Consider the following 25,815-nt stretch of genomic DNA (forward strand, 5'->3'; position numbering starts at 1 on the left):
ACAAACAGAAGATAACACGAAGTCATAACACTCAGTTTCCTGACTGAGTGACAATTCTGTCCAATGACCACGTTAATTTGCTATGTTCAATAAAGTCACAGTCAAGGGGTTGTGCAAGACCACCACACCTTGCAAGAACCACAAACGCCCAGCCAGATGCACTTAAAGTGACTGGACAATTTGCTATTGTATTTTATCCTCTTTCAATATTCATAGTTCTGGCAAGCAACAAATAGTTTTCCAAGTAGGGGAAAAAAACAATCCAAAAGATTTCTGAGCTTAAAGCTTTGAGTGTTATATTTGATAGGAGGCATCAATGGTTCGCCCAACACAATGCTGCCATCAAACCTGCAAGGTTAACATCACAGGCAGTTTTGCAATTTTTTTGCAAACTAGAAAATTTTTTATATTCCACCAGCCTTAAAGGTTTTTAATACTAAGATAATAGCTCAATTATTAGCAGGCAGCAGCCCAGTGGGGATGCCAAGTTTTTCTCAGCTTGTGCAGCAAGTTCAAGCAGCATTTCTCTATAAAATTTTTGCTGGGGCGCACTGTGCACCCTACGCAGCTTTATGTCTTGAGCCAGGTCAACATAAAATAGAGAGGATGGTCTGGGCGAGGTAGTGACCAGGTACTGGGCCAGATGAGTATCTCTTGTGAGGCAGATGAAGACCCTTGTTACAAGGCATTCTTTTTTATCCCCAGGACTCTCACAATTTTTTTTTAAAAAATACGACAATTAGGACGTTCAGGTGATCTGATAGGTACGTTACTTCTGATGTCTGCATTTAAAATGTTAAGGATTAGATTGTGGGATACAGAAAAATAAGAGCTTATAGCAGCAGCTAGAAAAACCTGTTCATCCTCTTTTTTTCATCTTTCCTGGGTGCAAGAATCAAGCTGCAATGATTTATACTGTTTGATTTGTCCCCAGGAAAGCCGAGCCTTCACTATAGCTAGATTTAATATTTTTCCATCTAATCTTCTATGGGGTAGATTTTGGGGATGGAGGAAAGTGGAAGATCATGTCCTTGTGCTAATCGTACTGTTGAGACTCTTGTGCACATGACGTTTCCTTTGCTGCCTATACAGTGTTCTGTGACAACAATATTTGGTTCAGACACTTACCCCACCAGGGTGGGAGGGGCAGGACATGGTGCATTTTTTGTTAGAAGGAAGAGAACAAGAACACAACTGCTAAATATCTTTGTTTGATTTTTAGTAGGCTGCTGCCTGTGGAAGCTTGGAAGGCATAAAGCCAGGCAGAAAGGGAAAAAAAATTACCACACTGCAAAGGTTACTGGAGAAATGAATTACCACACTGCAAAGAAATGAATTACCACACTGCAAAGGTCACTGGAGAAATGAAGGTTCTACAAGGTTCCACATAGAGCAATACTTGCAAAAATCCCATTTGAAAAAAAGGGGGCTTACAGCCAGCCTGCCGATGTAAATCACCTTCAATTTACTGAAAAGTAGTATATAAATACTGTAATAAATTAAAAAATATATATATTTAAATAAATAAATAACCCCCTGCGAGCGGGTGGTGACAGCAGATAAGGTCTATATGAAGGCAAGATTGAGTGGCCCAGTTCCTGTGAACTATACAAACCTAACAAACTTCATTAGGTTAGTTGACATTAGAGTGTAACACGATCTACATGGGGCTGCCCTTGAAGGTGGTTTGGAAATTGCAGTTAGCACAGAATGTGGCGGCACAGGCAAAGAGGCAAAGAAGGAAGGCCCATAGCCAGGGAGACAGACCAGGGACAGACTGCACTTGCTCCCAGTGTGGAAGGGATTGTCACTCCCGAATCGGCCTTTTCGGCCACACTAGATGCTGTTCCAGAACCACCATTCAGAGCGCGATACCATTCGAGACTGAAGGTTGCCAACAACCATGTTATCACTGGAGGTAGGCAGTTTGGCTCTGTCAGGCTGCTGCTCCGGTGGCTGCACTGGCTGCCAAGTAGTTTTCAGGTTCAATTTAAGGCACTGATTTTATCTTTAAAGCCCTATATGGCTTATTTCTGTACAGTCACCTCAGGTCACCAGAGAAGGTCCCCTTTAAAAGTCCCGTTTCCTATGGAGATGGGAGGGGCAGTGGCAAGAAACAGGACCTTCTCAGAAGTGGCACCAACTTTAAGGAATTCCCTCCCTCCCAATCTATGAACTCTTCCTTCCTTAGAGGGTTTCTGGCAGGGCCTGACAATGTTTCTTTTCAGAAAATGCTTCTGACTTCTTGGCCTTTTTAATAAAAACATTTGGATTTTGCAGGTTATGCCCTTTCTTATAAGATGGCTACTGTAGCTCTGCTCTTGTGTTTTTTTATAATTGTTTTAAGGTTGTTTTATACATTTTTAGGGTATTTTGTAATTGTTTTAAACATTTTTTTTTGTATTTTCTATTTTATGACCTTTTATAATCATTTTGTGGAGAAAAGCAAGATAAAAGTAAATAGTTAAGTAAATAAATATACCCCTTTCTGAGCTGCTGTTTTAGTACAAGGTGGCAGAGTAGTGAAATCTGTATGTTGTGGGAATCTCTGTGTTCCCTAGTACTTTTGCACACACAAAGTTGTTTACTTCATAAGCCCATCTCAGAGATTCTCCCTAAAGATTTAAATCCCCTTCCAATTGGCTAGGCAAGCTGGCATATGCTCTTAGAGGTGTCACATGACACCTCAATCACAGGTCCTGGGACACTGGGTAAATGATGCCTTGGCATAGTGTCCGTTCTGATCATGTCATAGTCTAAAACCTTTCTCTTTTGGTCCAGGGCAGTGGGGTGAGTTCATAGAGGAATTACTTGATACCTGAAAATGGGAGCACATGGTGAAATAAAATAGCTGCCTTGAACAAATTCATAGAGGGCATCAGAAGGGGATCTCCCTAAAGTGTTCCCTAAAGGGACTACAAAGAGCCCAAACAAACGGGGACAGCTCCACAGCGCTTGGAGATGACACATTATTATTGTCAAGCTCTGGAGCACTGTGACCGAAGCTGTGTGGGGCTCCAATTTGAGCTGTGCAGCTCAGCGGCTTACAGGGAAGACACGCTTCTATTTATCCCCTTATCCCAGAGGGAGGATGGAAGGGGTGGAAATGACACCTTATAAGCATCTTTGCTGATCACAAGGGAGTTGACCATGTTACACAGGTGGCAATTAAATTGTCACAGGGAGGGACTTTTGGAGTTTGATGTGAGGTACCATCACCCTACTAGGCAGGCTGATCTCAAACATAAGATTCCTCTGTGAAAAGCTCAGGTTTATGTTTGGCACCTATGTTAGGACTGGAAGGCTTGCTTCTGCAAGGAGGAAAAAATGAAGATCTTTCCTCCTCTTCTTCTTCCTTGCTTTGTTCAGTCAAAAGCCCCAAGGCCTTTAGCTGCTTATCCTTGGCTTCCACTGGATAAAAAGGAAGGCTGATGAGCTGTCCAGCTCCCTGAGAAGAACCGTCTTCTTGGCTCTCTAACACAACTGTGACACCTGTTGCAACAGAGTTGTCCACTTCTTGTTGTCCTTGACACAGGTTACTCTCCAGTGAATCCAAAGGATACATTTGTGTCTCCAACGTTATTTTAATTGAATTGTTCTTTGTCTCTTCCTGCCTGGAGGCCCAGGTGCAGTCCAAAGGAGAGGAAGCTTCAGTGGGAGTGAACACAGAGTAGTCTGAAAATTGCGAGAAAGCACTATCTAAAGAGCCCATTGAAGACCCGGAAAGTGAAGTGCCAGGAGATGAAAGGCTAGAACAGCTGGTCCTTGAGCAAATATTTAACCTAAGTGGAGGTGGTGGCAGAAGGCGGTTAGGTATGTCTTTCTTTTTATTAATGTGGCTTTCGGCACAATCCTTGCTCACTTCTATCCCCATAGCCAAACTCTGATTGATAAGCTTCTGACCTTCCACCTGCAGTGTACGAAGTTGCTCAAGATAGTCTTCGTCTGTGTGGGACAGGACAGCATCACAGCTGGCTTTGCGCACGGTACTTTCATGAAACTCACTGAGCGGTGTAAACTTGGAGGCAAGAAGACCAATTGCAGGCTCCGAGCAGCGCCTCTGTCTTCTTGAGGTTTTGAGAACATTTGAGACGCCTGTTGATGAGTAGCCTGATGTGATGGAGCACGATGTCTCATTCGCTGAGTGCTCCCGTGACGGGGAATGATGATGGAAACCAGCAGAAATAGGCACTGGCTGAGATTTGGCCTGTAATTTTATTTGAGCACCTTCTGCTTCTGGTGGGTCCAAATCACAGTCACTCAAGGTGAATACCGACTCCCGGCTCCTGTTCTCTATATCTCGTTTTTTGATTAGGTTGTTAAATGAGTCATCTGTGCAATCATTCAACTCATTTTCTAAACTGTCATAGGAGGAGTCGTTCATATGGAAGGAAGAGGGCTCTGTAAAAGTTTGAAATGCGTATTAGCAATGAGCATATTATTATGAATTATTACCATTAAGAATATTTATACTTTTCAACAAGAAACACCTGGAGGTCTCATCTCTTCAGTTGATAGCATCACCACACTAGAACTCGCAACAGCTTTTATTTTTTAATAAGTAGCTATCTCTCCCTCTAAATCAGGGACATTGCACTGGGGGAAGGAGGATATAGATCTGCTCCCCAGTATTATAGTTCCAATTCAGGCACAAAATTATGCCAGAAGACTTCATGGCAACACTGAGGGGTGGGGAAAGATTTAAGTCAGGGAATTGATGCAGATCTGGATTTCCCTCCTGAGCCAAGCTTCACCCGGTAGCTTTTTCAAAAAAGACATAGGGAGATTCCAATCACATAACTCCCATGTCATGCCTAGTCTAATTTGACCCTCAATCAGTTTCATGCAATTTGATCCTAGGATCTCATATTCAAACCAGACTCTGTCCACTGCACCGTATCATACTGCGCCCTGAAGCATAAGTTAAAAGCCACCATGGAGTTAGTACCAAAATGGCTCCCCCCATCTGCACAAAAATGCAAAACTACCACTTTTCCTTTTTTTCTTAGTTTTTTTTTTTTTTTTTTTTTTTTTTACCTGAGCCATCTTCTCTGTTGTCATTTTTGGGCATTATATCTGCAAAGATGGAAGTAATTTCCTCTCCAAAAATTCTGCAGCAATTTTCAATTAAAAACTGTACCAAGGTGGAGGCCTGCAACCAACAAGGATAACAAGATTTATTTAAGAAATAAAGGCACAGGGAGAGGCATGAGGGAGGTCAACAGGGGCTTTAATGTAAATTGGTGACCATCCAAAGCCACAATAAAGCACCATCTTGGCCCTGCCTTTGCTGCTGATTCAGAGACTCCTCTTCTCTCTCCAATGTTTCTACAACATGGATTTTTGAAAAAACAATGAAGAGTCTTCTAGCAACTTAAAGACTAATTGCTTTATCTCAGCACAAGCTTTTGTAGACTGCAGTCCATAAAAGCATAATTGCTGAAATATAGCAATTACCATCACCTTCCTGGTTTGGTTGCGACAAATTAACATGGCTAACCCTCTGGATGGACTAACATAGCATCTCTCTTTTGATTTATTCTGGTGCTCTGCGCTATGAAAGAATGTGCATCAATGCAAATGCTTCATTTGGAGATTGGTTTTTATATAAGGTAATACATATTGATAGTAAGCACTTTTAAAAACAAATGAGCCTTCCCTCAGTCTCAATTGCTTCCTTGGTTTGGAGCAGCCTCTTTCCACGACACTTTCCCCTCATGCTCACTACCAGAACATCTCCCATGCCTGCCGGCTGTCAGCTATGAGCAATCCCATTTCTGTGCCGGTATTTTCCTCCCACACAAATCCTCCTCATGCAACCTGCTTGTTCTAGGCTGCCTCCCAAAACAAGACTGGATAATTTTATCCAGTTTTATCCAACTGGACAACAATTTTAAAATGTTGTACAAGAGTTCTGGGCCATATAAGGGGCCAAGAAGGAGGAGAGGAATGGAGGCACTGTTACACTTCATTTTATAGCGTATCACCAAAATCTTATCCATGAACATCTTTCAACTATGAACAAAAATTACTACTGTGACAAGCTAGAGCAAAGGGGCTAAACTGGCTTGCACTGAATCTATACTCACACACACACCTCCCAGAACAATGTAGTGAAGCTTTCTTTTTTTTTTTTCAGGTTGCAGACTTGAAGTGGCATATTTGAATTGTCATCCATGGAAGCCATTCTACATTTTGAGAGTCATTACTGAAAATGCCCTACTTGTCATATCCACCCCATCATTCATTCATTCTGTGAGAGACACAGACATGGGCCTCAGAAGCAGAGCAAAAGTTCTTGGGTAAATTCATTTGAGAGGAGGCAATTTTTAAGACCCCCTGGTGTCAGGCTGTTTAGGTCTATAAATAGCCAAACCCGACTAACTGAACTGAGGCCAGACACAAATCTGCAAATCACTAGCTGAACTCACGGGAGCAGAGCTAGACCCAGAAATACTCCCAAACTGCTATCTACGACCTCATGCACAACAGGCTGTACTCTTCTTGGATCACAAGAGCCTTCCACCTTACCTAGATTAAAGCCATTTCTGCCCAACGTTGCATATATGCAACAGGGATCAAAGGTAGGTAAGGCAGAAATGGGTTAAGTATCAGTTAGTGTGCCCTTATTCGCTCCGAGAAAACTCCAGGCACTAGTTTAAAACTTCCACTACCTTCCCAGGATCAGACAATGGAAACAAGAGATACAGGTGGATGTTATGTAGTACTCTAGCTCAAATATCTGCATGACCTCAACCAGTGATTTAATGTAGAAGTTGCAGAGTACACGGGACAAGATAGAACCCTGCTGCACTTGGAAAAGACCCTGGTGTTCCAAGATATAAACAAGAGAAGAAGCAGGAGTGCATTGCCTCCCTCCTCCCATGCTTCTGGATCTTGTCCAAAAGGAAATGATGCACATTTTATCTGTGCACCGGAAGAAGGTGAAATCTCCCTGTTTTGTGCAAGACCCCAGAAGCATAGGGGAAGGGAGCACAATCACTCCTTCTGCTTTTTTGCCACTTCTGTGGAATGTCCTGAAATGGCTATAAAAGACAAGACATATCTGAGCAAAACTGCTGCTTAAGCTACCTTCCTTGTGAATTCCCCCTCAGCCCCAGGACTGGCGGTAGCTGGAGGCCAAAGCAAGCTGGGTGCAATGCACACTGCTAAATTGTAGGCTGTCATCTTGTTGTCATCAGATTGTTTTTCTATGCTGTGCAAGACTCCAAAGAGGTAACGCAGTAACACCACATTGGCTCTGGGCAGTTGTTCCATTAGCCTAGAAATACACAAAAGCAACCCATCAGATTGTGCTTGCATAAAACGAGTGTCAAAACTCTTCTTCTTCACAGCGTGCCCTTTCACAGCTGGGGCAATTGCAAGGTTGGTAGAAGATTCCCAAGTAAAACATATGCTACCCATATTCTATATGAAGCATTAGACATGCAGCCTTAGTCCTCTTTTTTTTGGCATGCAACAAACAAGTGAGAATACTTACAAAAAGGGGAGCACACTGGAGTACTTACTAGTGAAGCTTAGAATTAGATATATTTTGATTGTTTAAGAGCCTGAAACGTAAATCTTGCAGGGCCCATTTCCCAGTTCCTGGCTATTCCATCCAGGAAGCAGAACCAGAAAGAAGCTATGCCAATCATCTCACCTGTGGATGGTTTTTAGTTTCTCTTCAAGGTTCCCTTCATCCATTGTGGAGACCCACTGATCACAGAGCTGGGATGAGAAAATGCTGCCTGGGATATTACGAAGAAAATCCTTATTGAGAGAGAAGGGAGAACAAACAGAGAAGCAGTCATTTGTCGGAGGAATGAAACCTATGAAGTAAGATTTCATTGGTGCAGCGACACGACTCAAGCCTGTACTGTAGCTTGTAGTTTGCAGATTGGTTAAGAAGATCAAAATCATGTAACGATGACCTGTTGATCAAACATCATCTGGCTACATGGATACATCTGAATAATTTCCCCCACTGAGTTTTCCACACAACAAGGGATGATTTAGCTTGATACAGAGCAAAAATCATAGTGTAGTATTAATAAGTTGTGCTACAGTGCACCAAAGTCTTATTTTATGAGTTTATGGTAGTTGGGTGCCCTGAAAGTCCCACTTGGGATGGAGATGGGAAGGACAGGTAATGAATATTTCAAATAACTAGGTAAATAAAGAATGGTGGGATATATAAATAACTGGTGGAATCTTGAACTGAGAAGACGGATTCAAACACCAACCCAGGTTTGAGGTTGAGAAAGAGAGAATCCATCTACCTTAAATACTGAGGCTGTCACCAATATGGACTCGCAGAGTAAGTGCACTTCTGTTCCCGAGTCAAGCTTCTCCTTCAGTTCTCTGCAGGATTTTGCATTTGCTGAACGCCTGAAAATGCCCTGGGTGAAAGGCCCCTCTTGGTAGAGAAAAGAAAGCATATCCTGGGGAAAAAAATCATGAGATAAACATATAAGCAATACATACAGAAAGGGAAAGAACTGTGCCTGTCTTTCTTCCTGTCTAGCTGGAACTGTTATGAAGGCTAGACGACCAGCAATAGAGGTCAATGGTAAATCTCCTGCTTCGTGCATTGGACATTCCAGGTGTTTATTTTAAAAAATTTCTACCCTACCTCACTCTGGAAGGACTCAAGGCAGCCCACAATAAGCTTAACACTCAATATATCATAAGAGCCATAGACCTCTCATCATAAACCAATTCCTCATAAACCAACACAAGAGGGGAAAGACATAAGCCAAAAATTAAAACAAACCCCAGAATGAGTTAAACAGGTTTTCAAGGGGCAACAAAACAGAAAAAAAGGACAGCAAATCTCCTGAGGATGAGGATAGGAACCTCGGGAGCTTGAGACCATCTAACAGGTCCTAGATGATGATGCTGGGAGACACCTGTTCAGCACCCTGGCCCTTACCTTTTGGGGTACCGCAGGGGTCTATCCTAACCCTCATGCTTTATAACATCTACATAAAACCACTGGGGGAGATCATCCAGGGATCTGGAGTGGTGGGCCACCAAGATGCTGATGACACCTAACTCTATGACTCCTTGCAGGGACTGGGCATAGAGGTTTATGGATGCAGGAAAGGAGAGAGAACAAAAGGGGGGATTAGTAGGGAAGACAAAGGAAAGGTTCTGGTGGTTTGGGTCATGGCAAAAGGCTGCAGCTGGCAACAGCTTTCTGTAGCCTGAACCAAGGGCTATAGGCAAAGGGCGAGCCTTGAAACAGGCTGCAAACCCACTGCATCTACTTGCAGTGGAAGGAGTTAGTCTCTCCCACCATACAAGCACTGTTGATGGATACACTAAGCCTCTGAAGGAGACTACAACAGGCAAGTGAGATCTCCTTATTTAGAGGACTTGAGGATCCATCAAGAGGAAGGGTTGGAGCAGGCAGGCTTCACTCAAACACAATCACACAGCAATCACCGAGAGGAAAGGCACCAACTACAAGCATGCACAAAATGTGACCATGACAAGGAAAATAGCTGGCAGTTGGTAGGTCTTTGGTGAGGCTGCTTACCAACTCTTATTTTGCAAGGCTTGAGACCACTGTGTTGCAGCGGTGGCAAAAGTACTGACCATGTGAATTTCCCTGGGTTTCAAAGGCATAAAGAGGACTAAGTGGCAATCCTTAGCATGCAATGAGGAGGCAGCCTTGAAGACAGAACTGGTCCTAAAAGTTCAGTGACAGGCTCCTGCTGGTATGAGCAGCTTTAGTGGTACTTGGGGAGGTAGAGAAAGCGAGGACTGGAAAGGAAAGGGGACTGCAGGGTGTTACCCATCTTGGGTCCCAGCTGGCAAGGTAGTTCTCAGATGGAGGCTGGAATGGGGGTGTCTTAACACAGCACCATCAGGGTTCCCAAAGGTGCAACAGCAAGGCAGGGGAGCAGGTAAAAAAAGAAGAACACAAGGCTCTAAATCCCAGAGTTTTATAAGTTTTTGCCCCACAACAATCCTATGGGATCCTTAATGGCATGACTCAATCAGGAGATCCTTTATTGCTAAACCTGCTGGGTTCCACCTTTCCCCCCCCCCCCAGCTGAGGATGCAACAGATAGTTGGAGGGCCGCTGGATTGCTCCTAGATTGAGCTTAATCATGGGGTTGGTAAGGACCTTTGTAGTTGTGAAACTTTTCCTTTGTTTTACCAATGTTGTTTTTCTCAAACTCAAGAGTCCTTAGGAGTTGACTATGGCCACAAGATGCTAAATATGCTGTTCCATCAGAATTTGAAGCTGGAAGGCTTCATCTGAATTTTGGAGGTGTGAAAACTCCATTTGAATCAAAGGAGTAAAAAGTCTCCATCCAAATTTGGAGCACTGAAGAAGGAACAATAAAGAAAAGGGAAGGGATGTGACTGCATGATTCAATTGAAGTGATTACTCTCTTGGCCTGTGGACTCTTGCTAGACTTGTGGACCTGTGTCCGGTAAGTATATTACTGAGCTGGTGCTTTGCTTTCCAGGCAGGCACCCAGCACCAAGTACAAGCTCGTAAATGCATGTCTTCTGAACACTTTGAATTAAAATATTAATTCAAATATTAACTAAAATATTGACCATGTAACACTTCTTCTACCAGAAGAGACATGTGGGAGAGGGAATTAAACTTGCATATTAAAATACATGAATATTTCAGGCCTACGCACTCTTACTTGGGAGAAAGTTTCATTGAACTCAGCAGCATCAGCATCTGAGTAAACATGAACAGAAACATTGCTACCAGGAGAAGCCCCTGAAGTGTGGCACATTAGTGAACATGCCATATTAATAATGTGATATAGGCTGAATGCAGCAAGCACATGTTTAACAAAGACATGACTGTCCCTAATATCTAGTTTGGCCCTCAGTGTAACTTTACTAATCAGCCAAAAACTAATTATAGCTCAGTCATCTATGTGACTTACCAAGAGTGGTTTGGGCAGGTTGTCATTCTCACAGATGGCTGGGAGCAAAAGGCCAAAGAGCTTCCCTGACACAGGAGATGTTGGCGTGTTGTCTAGTGGGGCGCCTGTTCCCCGCCAGAAGGCCCAGTTTATAATGGATCTTTTCCTTTTAAATGGCTTTTGGCTTATCTCTGAGGAAAGAAAGACAACGCTATTAGAAGAAAAAAAAACCCACAAATTTATGTCACACCCTTTATTTGCTTATTTTAGTTATTGCTCTGGTTCTGGAAATGGAAAAGGAAGTTTTATGAACACAGTCTGCTCTCAGAGAGTCAATCCTGCCTCCTCCATTTGATATATTGTATGTGCCTACCTGGAGAATGCATGGATTTAAGAGGACTTCCCAGGAGCTTCAATGAATGATAGAACACAGCTATCTGAGCATAAAAGATTAGGAAAACCCAAGCTACCTACTCTCTCTGCCACTAGACTCTTCCTTTATTAAGCATCTGACCCATTTATTCCTACATACAAACTCAGATACAGTTCTGTGGATAGGAACACCTGCTTACAGCACAGACAAAGAACTGGCAAAAAAAGCCCATTTAAAGTCTTCTCAGCCTGCAAGCCTGAGATGAAGCATCCTAGTTTCGAAACATCATCGAGCAAGGGTGACATAATGGTTAGAGTGTTTGGTTGGGACTTCGGAAAACAGAACTCAAATTCTTGGCTGAGTCCAAACTGCCTTGGACTGACCTTGGACTGGTCAGTCCTTGGACAGGTCACTATGTCTCTGCCTAACCTAACTCACTGCTGTGATGATAAAATATGATAACCCCCATGCATGAGCCTCTTGAAAGCTGGGCAGGATACAAATGTGATTATTAACCACAATAACATGACCTTTGTGCGCATCATGTGGCCAACAGGTCAGGTACACTTTTGCCATACCTCAAATGGAATTTTTCCTAAACTGGAATTGCCAGAAACCAAGTCACTGAATCCAAAGTAGATCTAATACAGGTGCAACCTATTTATCCACGGATTTTTTTATCTGCAAATGGGGTAGGGGGAACTGAAAGTCACACACACCTTTGCCTCCTTTGCCCTGCACTGTCTTCTCGCTCCATTTCCAGGCAGCCCAAAACACTACAAAAAGGCTCCGCCTCACACAGGCAGGGAATAGCCCTGGAACCATGGAAGAGGTTCCCCTTGCAAAGGAATAGTAAGACTCCTGGAGCCCCTGAGCCAGCAAAGAGGCTGAAGAGGGGAAGGGGCGGAAAACCTCTGTAGCCAGAGCAGCAATGTGGAGCGCTTTCTCTCACTCACTCACTCACACACACACACAGGGGCAGGTGCGGTAGCAACAGAGGAGATTGCTTTAAAAAACCTAGGGAGTGTTTCCCAATTCTCCCCCCCCCCCCCTTCAGACTGAGATGGTGCAGGCTCTCTGTGCTCCAGCCTATGGAGACAAAACAGCCCAGCAAGCAAGTCTTCCCAGCAAGCCAAAGCATGAGATTTAGACTACAATCCGATCCACACTTTCCTGGGAGTAAGCCCCATTGACTAGAATGGGACTTACTTCTGAGTAGGAAAGCATAGGACTGGGCTCTCAGGCTACAATCCGATCCACACTTTCCTGGGAGTAAGCCCCATTGACTAGAATGGAACTTACTTCTGAAAAGGCAAGCATAGGACTGGGCTTTCAGGCTACAATCTGATCCACACTTTCCTGGGAGTAAGCTCCATTGACTACAATGGGGCTTACTTCTGAGTAGAAATGCATAGGACTGGACTCTTAAAAGCTCAGCATCTCACCTGTGAAAGAAGTGGGGACAGCTGGCAACAGGACTGAGTACTGAGCGGAGGAGGGGGAGGCAAAGGAGCAGAGGGGGAGGGGATTGATAACAGCTGCCTAAGTTTCCTTCCAGCTCCAAGTGTCAGGCTGCAGCATATTTGTGTAACTCTATGGAATTTAGCACAACACGATTTTTTCTTAATCACCAGAACTCACGCGCATAAATAGGCTCCACCTGTATTTGAATTCTGTAACTCTGAATTTGACTCCCACTTGCCATTGAGACGTCAACTTTGGCATCTAACTTCATGGGCCAAAAAACCTTCCGCTGCCTTCTAAATGTCTCACAGCAATTCATACTGTGAAATTTGGACTCTAGAAGTTTAAAACTGCAAGTGTCAATAGACTTCACTTCTTTAAAGCATAAAGAAAAAAAGAACCATTTAACAGTATTCAAGCATGGGCATAATAGCCTGCTGAAGAACAAAGGATGTCCTGCAGGGCTGTGTTGGAGGAACTGCAAAGTAGAAAATGCAGGGTACAGTCCAATGTTCTCGACACTTCTCTTTTCTTGCTTTCTTAACAGCCCACAGATTATGACGTGCTTGCAGGAGTCCTTTGCTCATTTCAATAGGACTATTACATTTAATTGCCCTTTGGTAACATACTGTTGAACTAAGGTAACATGCTTGAAACTAAGAAGTCTTCAGTACTGAGTACTTGAAAGGGGTGGTGTTGGAGTGAAGAGGAGGCTCTTCACCCTCATCTTCTATTTCTACCTGGCCACAAAAGAGTCCCTACAAATTTTCTGTTTTTAGCATGTCAAGTACAGTGAAGTACAAAGTTACTTGGCAATCACTCAGATAACTCAGTTGCTGAGAACAGAGGCCACTTTAGCAGTTACTGAGTGCCCCAACAACTAGGAGGCATGACTCTTTTACTCATGAGGGACACCGGTAATTCTCAATTCCAGTTCCAAATATGGCCCAGATGAACCCTTTAGGTGAGCAGTTCAATTTTGTATTGCAGCAACCCCTTCAAACTAAGCAGAGCTGTTGAGTGCAAAGTTATGGTCTCTGCTCCTGATAGAACCATACTGGAAGCAAGCAAAGAAGGTCTGCCATAAACACAAAGGTTTTGTAAACTAGTTCTAGGAAGGAAGTTTTGTGGCTGAAGTGGTGGCTTTTCACCCTGCTTTCTCTACACTAAGCAGAGGAATAGAAGGCTTCCCTCTTCTCTTTTTCAAGGACAGTTCATGTTTGCGTGCATGAGTAAAATGGAAACAACCACTGGAAACTGATGTTTTGATGTTGCATAGAACATCACCAATATGTACCTCCTCTTCCTCTAACTCTACCTCTATGTCCTCCCACCTATGAAAGCCATTGACATCCTACACTTGGCCAGATGGCATGGCTCTACTGGACCATGACGCTTAAGTAAAATAATAATGGTACATCCTGTTGAATATCTTTCTCCAACAGTTGCTTAAACTAGATGCTTCATGAAATATGAATTCAAGATGGATCTGACAGTTGACTCTTCAATTGATCTGCAAGAATAGTTGATTCTCTCTACCAACAGAATCAGTAATGAATTTTGAGAGTAAATCTATGGAAGACAGGACTACGTATCAGCAAGGGATAGGCTCAGAAGTTTAGCATATCCATACAGATGCTGCGGTGTGGTATGTCCAATCTTTCAATCTCCCTGTGACTGGCAGACTGTGCATGTGTTTGCATATACTGTGTGTACATGCAATATGGATATGTGCATGTGTGCACAAAGAAAAAAGTGCTAGACGCACCTCTGCAAAGTGGTGCATTAATGCATGCGGAACAAAGTGCAAGTCCCAGTGTTTGTGTACTACGGCACGTTTCTGTAAGACAGAGAAAATTTGGAAGTTCACATATCACTGTGTGGGCATTTGTAAGAGAATATCTTTTCATAAACATTTTAAGTTACCCTCTGGTCAGTTTAAAACTGACAATGGAACCCTTAGACCAAAACTGGTTCCACATTTCTGTTCACATCACCCAGGAAAATATTAATTCCCCGATATCCTTTTGGCTATAATAGCTGCTTTCAGCATGTAATTACAAAGGATCAGTTTAAACTTGGGAGTGGGAGGAATACTAAAAGCTTAGAGTAATAGTCAGCAACAGGGACAGCATCTGACTCAAAATTCATTTTGTTTTTAAAACTTATAATGGTTAGTGAAAATTCTCAGCTTTGTGAGAATATAAGCGGGCTAAGTTTTAACACTATGCTTGGCTTGTTTTTGAATATAGGATGAAATTCTTAATTAGTTGTTTGTCAATTCATTTCTGCAAACCATGAGGTCTGAACGCTGCTTGTTTTGACAAAGCCAACTGGCCAAATCACAGAGACATGCAGAGTGCTAAGGACAGGTGGACTGAAGCTATTCAGCACATTAGAAGTCAAAACCAGCACCTTAACGTAAGAACATACAAAGAGCCCCACTGGATCAGGACATAGGCCCATCTAAGTTCAGCTGTGTCTCACAGTAGCCCACCAGATGCCTCAGGGAGCTCAAATACAAGAGACACTGAATTATGCCGGGGTTACCACAGGGGTCCACTGCAGATAAAAAAAGACAAATACAGGTGCGCACCAGTCAACAACCGTTCACTTAAAGATGGACCACATATATGACTGTGGTCGCTGTACAATAAAGATGCTCCGGAAGAGGCAATTTGTGTCTCCCATAGCCTGCAGCAGAGTATCTATTTACACAACCGAGAGGCTCTTAATGCAAATAGCCAATCTATCTTCACTAGCCTGTGCAGCCAGCTAATGTCTGTTTACACAACAAAGGCAATACATTGGACTGAATGTTCACTTAATGACTTAATTGCATAACAATGGGAATCAGAGAATGTATCCACATCCTTAAGTGGCGCTGACCTGTATTTGTATCTGTATAAGCATGAATGAAGTGGATCCAACTATGCTGTGATCTAGATTCCTCCAGGAACATTATTTGGGGGGGGGGGGGGCTTAAGAATCTTATTAAGCCCTTTCTAGACCATGAGCTATTTTGTGAAATAAGTAAGCACTGTGAGTTACTGTATGGGATTCAAATGTCTTTTCTCAAAGTAGCCATGAAAGGAAACAGCATTTTTCTAGTACTGATATCACAGTATTATGTAGCTGAGAAACACAATTCTCCTTCTGCAGTGCATCACCTACAACAGTTAATGCTATGGAGGATGTGGCTGTGCAAGTGTCATGGGCAACTACTGAACAGTTCCTAACAAATCTTAGGTGATGAGAATTCAAACCTCTTTACCTCTATACCAGTGCTTTTAAAAGGTTCTCAATTACTTTCAAAAGTTCTGTAAATGCCAAATTCTCCCACACTGTAGCATTAAGCGAAACTTTCGATTTCTTATATTTCAATGCTGTCCACTCCACCCCCTTCAACACTGCAATATACCTGTCCCTTGTTTACAAAACAAACCCAGACACAAACATGAGATACTCTGCAGCCAGGCTACCCCTCTTCCATTATGGAGATACGGCAGTGGTACTCAAACTTTTCCGGCCCATAGCTCCCTTGACCCCTGTGGCTGTTGGCCATGACTCCCCATCATATTCCTGAGGGCTGGAAGTGACATCATTAAACAGGAAGTGGCCAGAAATATTAACTATATTAATATTAATTATATTAATCATATCATTAATTAAATGCAGATCTTAAAAATATATTATTAATGTTGTTGGCAACCTTCAGTTTCGAAAGACTATGGTATCGCGCTCTGAATGGTGGTTCTGGAACAGCGTCTAGTGTGGCTGAAAAGGCTGATTCGGGAGTGACAATCCCTTCCACACCGGGAGCAAGTGCAGTCCGTCCCTGGTCTGTCTCCCTGGCTATGGGCCTTCCTTCTTTGCCTCAGTCTGTTGGCCAAGTGTCTCTTCAAACTGGGAAATACCATGCTGCACAGCCTGCCTCCAAGCGGGCCGCTCAGAGGCCAGGGTTTCCCACTTGTTGAGGTCCACTCCTAAGGCCTTCAGATCCCTCTTGCAGATATATGTGTGTGTGTGTAATATAAAATAATATAACAATATAATATAATATAAATGATCAGCTGTGGATCATTGTTGGAGACAGGATGCTGGAGTAGGTAAATTTTGTCTGGTCCAGGAGGACTCATTTTTTTAACTTTGTAAGCATACCAGTTGAATTGTTTTATCAAATGAACTTTGTGAACACCTAGTCTGACCAACATTACACACACACACCTCTGTGGACCCCAATCCAACTAGTCATTTCTCCCATTCTCCTTGGATAGGATTGAACCCTTTATTAATTAAATTACATTAAATTTTTCCAGCAGCTGGTGGGGAAAATAAAAATAGACCATGAAAATATATCAGAGCTGATAAGGGTTTGGTTAGGAGGCTGATTTGTCTCCTATACTAGGAGATGCACAGCTCAATCCTATGAATGTCTACTCAGAAGTAAGTCCCATTACAGTCAATGGGGCTTACTCCCAGGAATAGGATTGGGCTGGCAATCACTTCATCAATGGCTGATAAGTATTCCCTTCAAGTATTCAAGTATTCCCTTCAAGATTCATCACTTTAAAAATACAGCCTCTCCTCTTCAGTCAAACAACAAGATTTATAAATCACTTTAAAAACTGTTAAAATAGGAAGTGTTTTATTTGGGGATGGAGGGGCTCACATTCTGCCCAGGAAAGCTGGTGTGACTGTATCGCTGCGAGAGGACATCCCACGCCTCCCCTGTGCGTTTGTGGTGCCTCCCCAGGGAGCTGCGCCTCACAGTTTGAATCACACTGGGATACGGGATAGCATGCTGCTGGCACTAGATTGGGGCTAGAAGCAAATATCACGCAAATGTTTCAGTCCTGTGCATTCTTACTTGGGAATAAGTTCCATTGAACTCAATGGGTCCTGCTTCTGAGTATAAAAAACTGCTATGAGGAGATGCCCCTAAAATCCGGTGCATTGATGTGCATAAATTTAAAATCTTTTAAAAGTTATTACCATATCCTCATATCATAATCTATTAAGAAATGTCTCCAACATTCAACAGAAAACATTTTGCTTATTTGACAATTTTAAAGCCTCTCTTGCCCTTGTAAAAAAAAAAATTCTCTGAGTATTTCTCAATAATTTGATGAGACCAGTTTACTATGCACCAGTGCCTTGTAACAGATGGTTACATAAGTACTTGGATGCTGGACAATCTGAAGTGATAAATTATATTACAAGAAATGTTAGTAATGTCAATACAACAGACATAGCTGAGAAGTGAGTGTTCTGGATATTTATTTGCCTATCAACATGCAGAGAAAAACCCCCAAGAGACAAAGTGCCTTTTACAGGGAACTGTTTGGATGTATTTTTGTAGCCAGGTTGTGACTTTGCCAGTTGATGCTGTCTAAACAAACAAAGCAGAGCAGGTTTGCACATCATTTCCCTTTCTGGAACCATGTGTCAATCTAATTCCTGTACAAACATCTACCACGCTGCTGGTGCATTCTGGGAAAGCCTGGGCAGCTGTCCTTTGGTTGTCTCAGCAGGAGGCAAGGATGTCCAAAGTGGCAAAAAATGTTACACCAATCTGTGTGTTCTGAAAAGCAGAGTGAAGTAGAGACTTTTTTGTGAAATGTAAAGACAAATCTGCTTAAACAAAACAAAAGAGTCACTGGTGAAGTTTATGTTCCATGCTTACAGGGGCTACCAGTTCTCTCCCATTGAGATTTCTGATGAGATCCACAGCTACTTTAGCAAAGCTGTAGCATCAGGTGCTTATTCACTAGTTTTATAAACTTTAACCATCACAGTGTCCTCCGCGAAACAGGCTTTAGAAGATATTAATTCCTTTACCAGGAAACAAAGCCCAGTGTTTCAAGTGCTTAAAGAAAAAGAAAGTTGAAAGTTTTTATCCACGGTAGTTTCTAAGAAAATACTGTATTGGAAATATGAGTGCACAGCAAATCTATCCTGAGCAATGCTTCTTACTGCAGCATTAAGTAGCCACAAGAGGGTGCATCTGTAAACATATAACTGCTCTGAGAACAGGATCCTGATAAATGTAGGAAGACAGGACCTAAATTGTTCAAGTAGTTGGCAGGAAGTGTTTGCATAGAACAGATGGAAAGGAACAGGTATAAAAGGGGCAAGGGATTAATGTGGCCAAAAAGGGACAGAGTGTGAATGCTACAAGCACAGAGAAACATTACTATGAGGCTTGAATGTGCAAGACTGGAGAGTAGGATACTCTCCAACGTCAAGGGAAACAGACAGGAAAAATCGATTGAAGGGCATCTTTGCAGAGTTTAAGCTTTGCAGAGTTTAAATTCTGAAACGGAAATCATTTATCCCAGAACTACAGTGCCCTTTTCAAGCATTTTGTTGACTGTGAGCCCAATCCTATGGGTGCTGATACTGCAGCCATAGCGCCGGGTGTTGTAAAAGCACCATAAAGCAATTTTTGACACCCAGTAAATATGCAGCTCTAGCAGGAAGGTCTGTGCCATTCAGTGGACACTGCATACCCCCTGACATCCACCGTTGAAGGTAAGGTTCACACCAGGTAGCAGGGGGAGGGTTGGTGGGAGGGTGGTCTAGAAGTGGGGAGAGGTTTTTCTGGGGGGGGGGTGTTAAATGGGACAGATTGGGCCCGGGGGCAGGGACAGTGGAGCCTCGGTCTCTTCCTAAGCCAACATTGCACGAAGCTAACCAGTTCTGTGTCAGCTAAGTGTATGATGGGTAGAAGAGGATCAACGTTCGTTATCTTTACAAAGCTGCTTTAGAAACAGCTAATTGCATAACCAGGAGGCAGAGACTAGAGGTGGGACTGGAACAAGTCCTCTGATTCCAAGCATATCCATGCTTGTTATAATACACTAATTTATAATGAAGTCACAGAGATTAGTTTGTTCAACAAAAGCAATGCAGCGTTCTACTCCTAAAAGCATTAAGCTAGCAAAAAAGAGAGAAGTACAAAGAAATGCTGAATCTCAGTTCAGGGTCAAATGGTGGTGCAGAAGTGGGTTTCAGTTTTCATATACTGGTGATTTTTAAAGATGTGTTTCAGCCATGGAGTCCTAGAACTGTATCCAGTGTCCCACAATGCAGACCTCAGTAATGGCACACCTGTCTTCCTTAAAGGAAATTTGCTTACCACACCCCAAATACCCTAGCAATGCATAAGTGCAAGGGAATGTTTAGGATCCTAGGACTAGGTCAGAAAGCACAAGAAGCAACAGCAAGACTCAACAGTGATTCTGCAGGAACCAAATGTGCACCCTGGAATGGTTCCCAGAATCCTTTGCAGATCTGGCAGGGCCTCCTTGCCTCCCAAGCTAATGTGAAAAGGGTTTCCTGAAGCCAGAAACTTTAAAAAACTAGAGGAACAGGCTCACATGCAAGTCTTCTTTTCTCATCTTTTCTTTTTTCCTTTTAAGTCTCAACACTGAAAGTCCTCAAGATGGAACGAGAAATGTGACTCAAAAACATATAAATGAATTTGAAGGATATAGGTGAGGCATGTCACCTAAAGCCTAGAGAAATATTTGTGTATAAAACTAGTGAGACAACTAGACCCATCCAGTTGTCTCCTTGTTATTGTGACAGGAAGCCTGGTAGATCATTATTTTCTGGAACAAAACAAAAGCTCTAGTCATTCATAAATACAGGCAATAAAATGAAAAAATTTGGCCATTTCCTTGCTGGCTTTGGCTTGTTGAAAAGCAAGCTTTGTTTAATATGAAAAGAATTCTCAGAAGAAAATTATTTGGCAAAATCTCTTGTCTCCTTCACTCTTGTGTCCTCCTCTGCCTACATTTCAGCAGGTTGGCTTGCTGCAATACAGAGTTAATCTGAACACGCTCTTTCTGAACCAGGCTTCTGTAAGGGGAGAGACTCACCATTCAGCTGATGGCTGGTGGCCAGGTGACTTGGCTTGAGTATAAACTGGCACTGACGTTCCCGGGGCAGCTGTTCCATCAGGAAGGCCCCCTGAAGGTCCGGAGGGCAGACACAGTCCTTTGATCCCTGTGTCTGAGGCAAAGTGTCCCGAATGTGGCTCATTTTAATTCCAAACGGATATTCATGTCCTGCTCAAAGAAAAGAGGAAGAGAATTTAATTTGCACTGAGTGCGGATGAGGCAACCAAAGAGCACTTCCTTGATATGTTGCAATGACATTTCTCTAAAAACCTCTGAACAAATATATTCTATTGATTTCACCTACACTGTGAATGCTCATCTTCCAAATTTGTCTTCATACTGCATTTCTTTTGATAAGCCTCTCTCTCATTTTCATCTTCATTTCTTAAAATCAGAACTGCCCACTTCACTCTCATTTTTTGATAAACCTTTTCTCCCATTCCCTCCCTTGTTGTCTGGTTCCTTCAGTACTGTGCCAAATGCCCTCAAATTAGAACTTGAGGCTGAATGGGGTGGGGGGACTCCAGGTGGTGACCTGTTTTCCTTACATTCTTCCCTCTCTCCGAGATGCTGTGTGATGATATAGCAACATTCTGAAAGGGTTTGTGCGAAGGGGGGGGGGAGAGAACTGGCAGCCTCCACTTTTTCCCAGAATCCCCCTTGGATTAACACTATATAACTACATAGCATCACTCTGACAGGAGCAGGGGAAGAAACTGTGGGGAAGAATCCTGGGGAAGAAACTGTGGCCATCATAAACTAGGAGGACTGAAATTGAGTTTCACACTCCTTAACCCCCAATTTCACACCTCCATTGTCTCTCAAATTGACAACCTCCCCCCTTTTTCTGTCAGTGAATGGGATGGTGAAAATGGAAAGGTTATTTTGGCTCATCTCAGTAATGTCAGCTCCTAAGAAACGGGAGTAGAACCTCTTGTATAAATCCATGATGTGCCAGGCTTATTGACAATGATTTACACATTTAATGTACTCAGCACATTAGTCAACACAAAGCATTGTTAGGGCCAACTGATACCAAACCCTGTTTTGCTTTCATGCGCTTCTGAGGCAATCACATATCCAGGAACTGATCAGACCCAGACATGCTTAGCTTCAGTAAGATGGCTGCAGAGGTGGACACAAGTCAAAATGAGCTAACGTAGAGTTTCTCAAACTGTGGGTTGGGATCCACTAGGTGGGTCGTGAGCCAATTTCAAGCGGGTCCTCATTCATTTCAATGTGTATTTTATTTTCCTATTTTAGACTTGCACATGCCCAATCTCTTCTGATCTTAGAAGCTAAGCAGGTTCAGGCCTGGTTAGTATTTGGATGGGAGACCGCCTGGGAATACCGGGTGCTGTAGGCTTATACCATAGTCTTTCAAGACTGAAGGTTGCCAACCATTTTAGACTTGATACTACTATGGTATCTGACTGCATTTGGGGAAACGTTACAGATCTGTACTTTTAACAGGCTACTAAGTATATGTTTTAAACAATGATAATCAATAGGACTTACTTCCAGGTAAGTGTGTATAGGATTGCAGCCTTTGGGATGTTTGAGGAATTTTTTTTAAAACAGATCAGCAATTGCTTGGGAGGGTTAAGAGGGTTCTTCTTTATTTTAAATAAATTTTTAAATGTATACTTATTATAAACTTTTAATTTACTTACTTAATTGACTTGATTTTATCATATGGGGATGTTAAAAATTTTCCTGACATCACTTTGGGCCATGACATCCCTTCCAGGTTAATGATATCACTTCAGATGGATCCTGTCAAACTATCGTTCTGAAAAAGTGGGTCCTGGAGCTATAAAGTTTGAGAACCACTAAGCTAACAGAACTGAACACTGCAATAAACCACATGTTTCTGTTTATATATTTATATGCAATTGTTCTCATATTGCCTGCTGCTTTAATTGGTTGTTTTATGGGTAGATTTATTGTTATATTAGGTATATTTTATGTTATACATATTTATAAATAATATGTTATACATATATAATATGTTATACATATTTATTTATAAATATTTTATTTTATGCTCAACTGCCTTGAGCACCCATGCCAACGGGAGAAAGATAGGATAAAAATAAATAGGTGAGTGTGTGCGGTGTTCTGAACAACTTGAAAACAACCATGAAATAGTGACAAATATCATTTCCACTCTGGAAACAAGGCCAAACTTCCAAGATCATTTAAAACTTCCAAATTCAGGAAGAAATTTGGCTGAGGATACTCTGTCTGGAAAGAATCCCTAATACACTGGTTCTCAAACTCTCAGGGAGTTTGAGGACCAGGGTAAGTCTTTGAGGGAGCAGGGTAGAGAGCAGCAATGCAATCTCCAGGATCATGCCAATGCAGGAGACCCAGGGACTTTTTTTTTTTAACATGCGATTTCGAGATCACAATGCAATGGCATTTTGTCAGTGTTTAGAGGTGCGGATAGCCTTGCAGAGAGCTCTGCACGGCTCCCCACACCCCCTGGATGCCAGCAGGGACTCAGGTATGTTTTAAAAAAGCCCCTAGGTGTCCTGCAGCAGCACGATCCTGTGGATCGCATCTCTGCCTGCCTCTGGCAACAGTATTTGTTCTCAGGCTGGTGGGTCACGACCCACCAGTTTGAGAACCACTGCTGTAATAAAATTCTAGCTTCAGATTACAGTACAAGATGCAATGATGGCCGCTTGGGCAGAAAGCTATATTAAACAACCAGATAATTTCACAGAGGATGTGTCCATCAACTTGTTTATTCAGGGCAATGAGACAGAATCTCAATTTTCCGAGGCTGTAAGCCTCTGAATACCAAAAGCTGGTAACAAACAAAAACGGATGGCTGTGAGCCAGCTTGTGAGTTTCCAGAAGTATCTGATTGGTCACCTGGACACAGAGTTCTGAAATGCATAGTTGTTGGATCCAAAGCATTTGTGCCCCTATTACAGATTTTTATGTCCTGTATGCTATGCTGTTTTTGTTTCTGCATGTCAATACAGAATTTTCTCTTTGCCTTGTGAGCCTTTGATTCAAGTCCATTTACTGTAGACCACAAGAAATACACAGAGACTACAGCCAAGTCACTTTATGACCCCAAAAGGAAGATATTAATCACTAAATTAATTGAAACATGTTTCTTCCTGGGTCAAAATAACCCATAATGTGCCTATTCATTTTTGTGCAATATTGAAAAGCATTAGTCACTTAAAATGTACTTGGAAGCAATGAAACCTGAAATCTGTTTGTGGGCGTAGTGGCAGGCAGGGAACAAAGCTGAAGCAATAAGGGCCACAATTTGCTTTCTGATGTGCATCTGTGCAACTCCCACTGCAAATCAGATTGCAATGGAAACAGGGCCCTTGGCATCCTTCATTAAGCTCCTGGGAGAGTATCAAATGTAGCGTCACTTCAGTGTCCGATGTGCAAGAGAAGACCATGTTCTGCACTACACAGGAAGAGACTTGGAGAACTAAAGTCTTTCCATCTGCTTTCAAGTTTCTCAGTGCAAAAATCTCAAATATGGAAACAAAATTACATGCAGAGAGCTAAATTAAAATCCTCAAAGATAAAACAGTATTGTTCTACGAATATAGCCCTATTCTCAATATACGCTTATGTGCTTGCAACTATAATCACTTTGGGGGGAAAACTTGAATGTTTCTGTCCAATTTGTATTTAATGATTTATAGCAAAGAAGATCACAGCTAAGAGGAAACAGCAGCATATAGTACTATTTTTTAATATGGCATATAGCAGTAGACTACAGAAGTCTGTGATCCACCCTGTCCAGCCCCTTCAGTCACTTTGGGACTTAAAAGCAAACCAACCACACTATCTGAACAGCTTGGCAAACCAAAGAAGTGAGTTGTGTAACCATCAAGCTTGTGCCTGACCCACAGTTTGGAAACCACTGCTCTACAACATAGCAAAGGGAACTGAGAATATGAGGATCCACACTTCTATGTTTTCAAACACCTGTCGTATTTTTAAAGGAAAGCTTACTCTGCAATATTCACTGAGAGCACCTTATTGACCATCTACATGGTCAAAATTCGAAAAGCAAGGACCTGAAGAAAGGTATTTGCAGGGCCCTCTCCCACTTGTGAAACTACCTTCCTTAGAAGTATGTCAGATTCTGAGCCCGAAAACATGCTAGATGCAAAACCTCCCTCTTTGTGCTGGCTCTCAAACAATCAGGATTAAACAGGTGTGTGGTAGGATAGTCTTTACTTTTGGGCTTTGTTTATGTATTTTATTCTCTTTTTAAGCTGTTGTAATTTGCTCTGAAGCCTTGGGATGGAACTTGATAAAAATATATATATAATAAATACAAAAATATACTTTCATGAAACTTACCAATAAGGGGATACGGGGCATCTTCTTTCCCAGAATTCACCCACAGCCGATACTCTTTTTCAGAGCCCTTTAAAAATAAAATCCCACAGCCATTACAATGAATAAGAAGCTGATGTTTAAAAAAAATCATAAATTAAAATCTTCAGCTTGAACACAGACCTAATTAACACACAGCCCTAATTTAAAGATCAAATATTTTTTTAGAACTCAAACAGCAAAACTTCAAAACCAGTGGTTCTCAAACTGGTAGGTCACCAGTTTGTGTAGTTTTCCCATCCCTTGAAGGGGCAGGGAAGGGGGAGGTAGCAATGTGGTTCCCAGGATTGCGGTATTAAGGGGGGCAAGGGGGTGCTTTTACTTACTTTTATTTACTGTGGGCAGAAGCAAAGAGCAGGAGGTGTGGGGAGCCCTGCACAGCCTGAGTGTTAGAATATTGAGAAACAGCACACACAAACCACTTCTGGTTTTCAGGAGGTGGATTGCACACACTTTTTCTCAACACTCGGGGAGCCCAGTGGAGAGCTGCATGGGGCTACCCATACCTCCTGCTCCTTGCTTCTGCCCATAGTAAGTAAAGGCACGCCCTTGCCCCCCTTAGCGATATGATCCTGGGGATCATATCGTCGCTGCCCTCGTCCCTCCCCTGCAAAGACTTATTTAGGGTGTAACACTCCCTAAAAGTTTGAGAAACACTGATCTAAACTTATTATTATTATTAACTTTATTTTTACCCTGCCTTTCTCCCCGGGGGGACTCAAGGCGGCTTACAACAAAGGTTAAAAACATAAATTAAAAAACATAATTTAAAAAC

General features: G+C 42.4%; 1 protein-coding gene across 1 annotated transcript in view; it reads right to left on the bottom strand.

Moving 5' to 3' along the window:
- Window positions 1–3,021: 3,021 nt before the first annotated feature.
- ARHGAP20 (Rho GTPase activating protein 20) overlaps window positions 3,022–25,815 on the bottom strand; it is a 97,660-nt gene continuing 74,866 nt past the window's right edge. Inside the window, exons 8-15 of the mRNA XM_066621614.1 lie at window positions 25,005–25,071; window positions 20,631–20,819; window positions 10,929–11,098; window positions 8,283–8,444; window positions 7,664–7,773; window positions 7,093–7,282; window positions 5,038–5,152; window positions 3,022–4,401 (exon numbers count right to left, since the gene is read on the bottom strand). Of these exons, the coding sequence (XP_066477711.1) occupies window positions 3,239–4,401; window positions 5,038–5,152; window positions 7,093–7,282; window positions 7,664–7,773; window positions 8,283–8,444; window positions 10,929–11,098; window positions 20,631–20,819; window positions 25,005–25,071 (2,166 nt within the window). The 3' untranslated portion in view covers window positions 3,022–3,238. The remainder of the gene's footprint in view (window positions 4,402–5,037; window positions 5,153–7,092; window positions 7,283–7,663; window positions 7,774–8,282; window positions 8,445–10,928; window positions 11,099–20,630; window positions 20,820–25,004; window positions 25,072–25,815) is intronic.

This window comes from Tiliqua scincoides, chromosome 3, assembly GCF_035046505.1.
Source record: "Tiliqua scincoides isolate rTilSci1 chromosome 3, rTilSci1.hap2, whole genome shotgun sequence".
NCBI classification, from domain to species: domain Eukaryota; kingdom Metazoa; phylum Chordata; class Lepidosauria; order Squamata; family Scincidae; genus Tiliqua; species Tiliqua scincoides.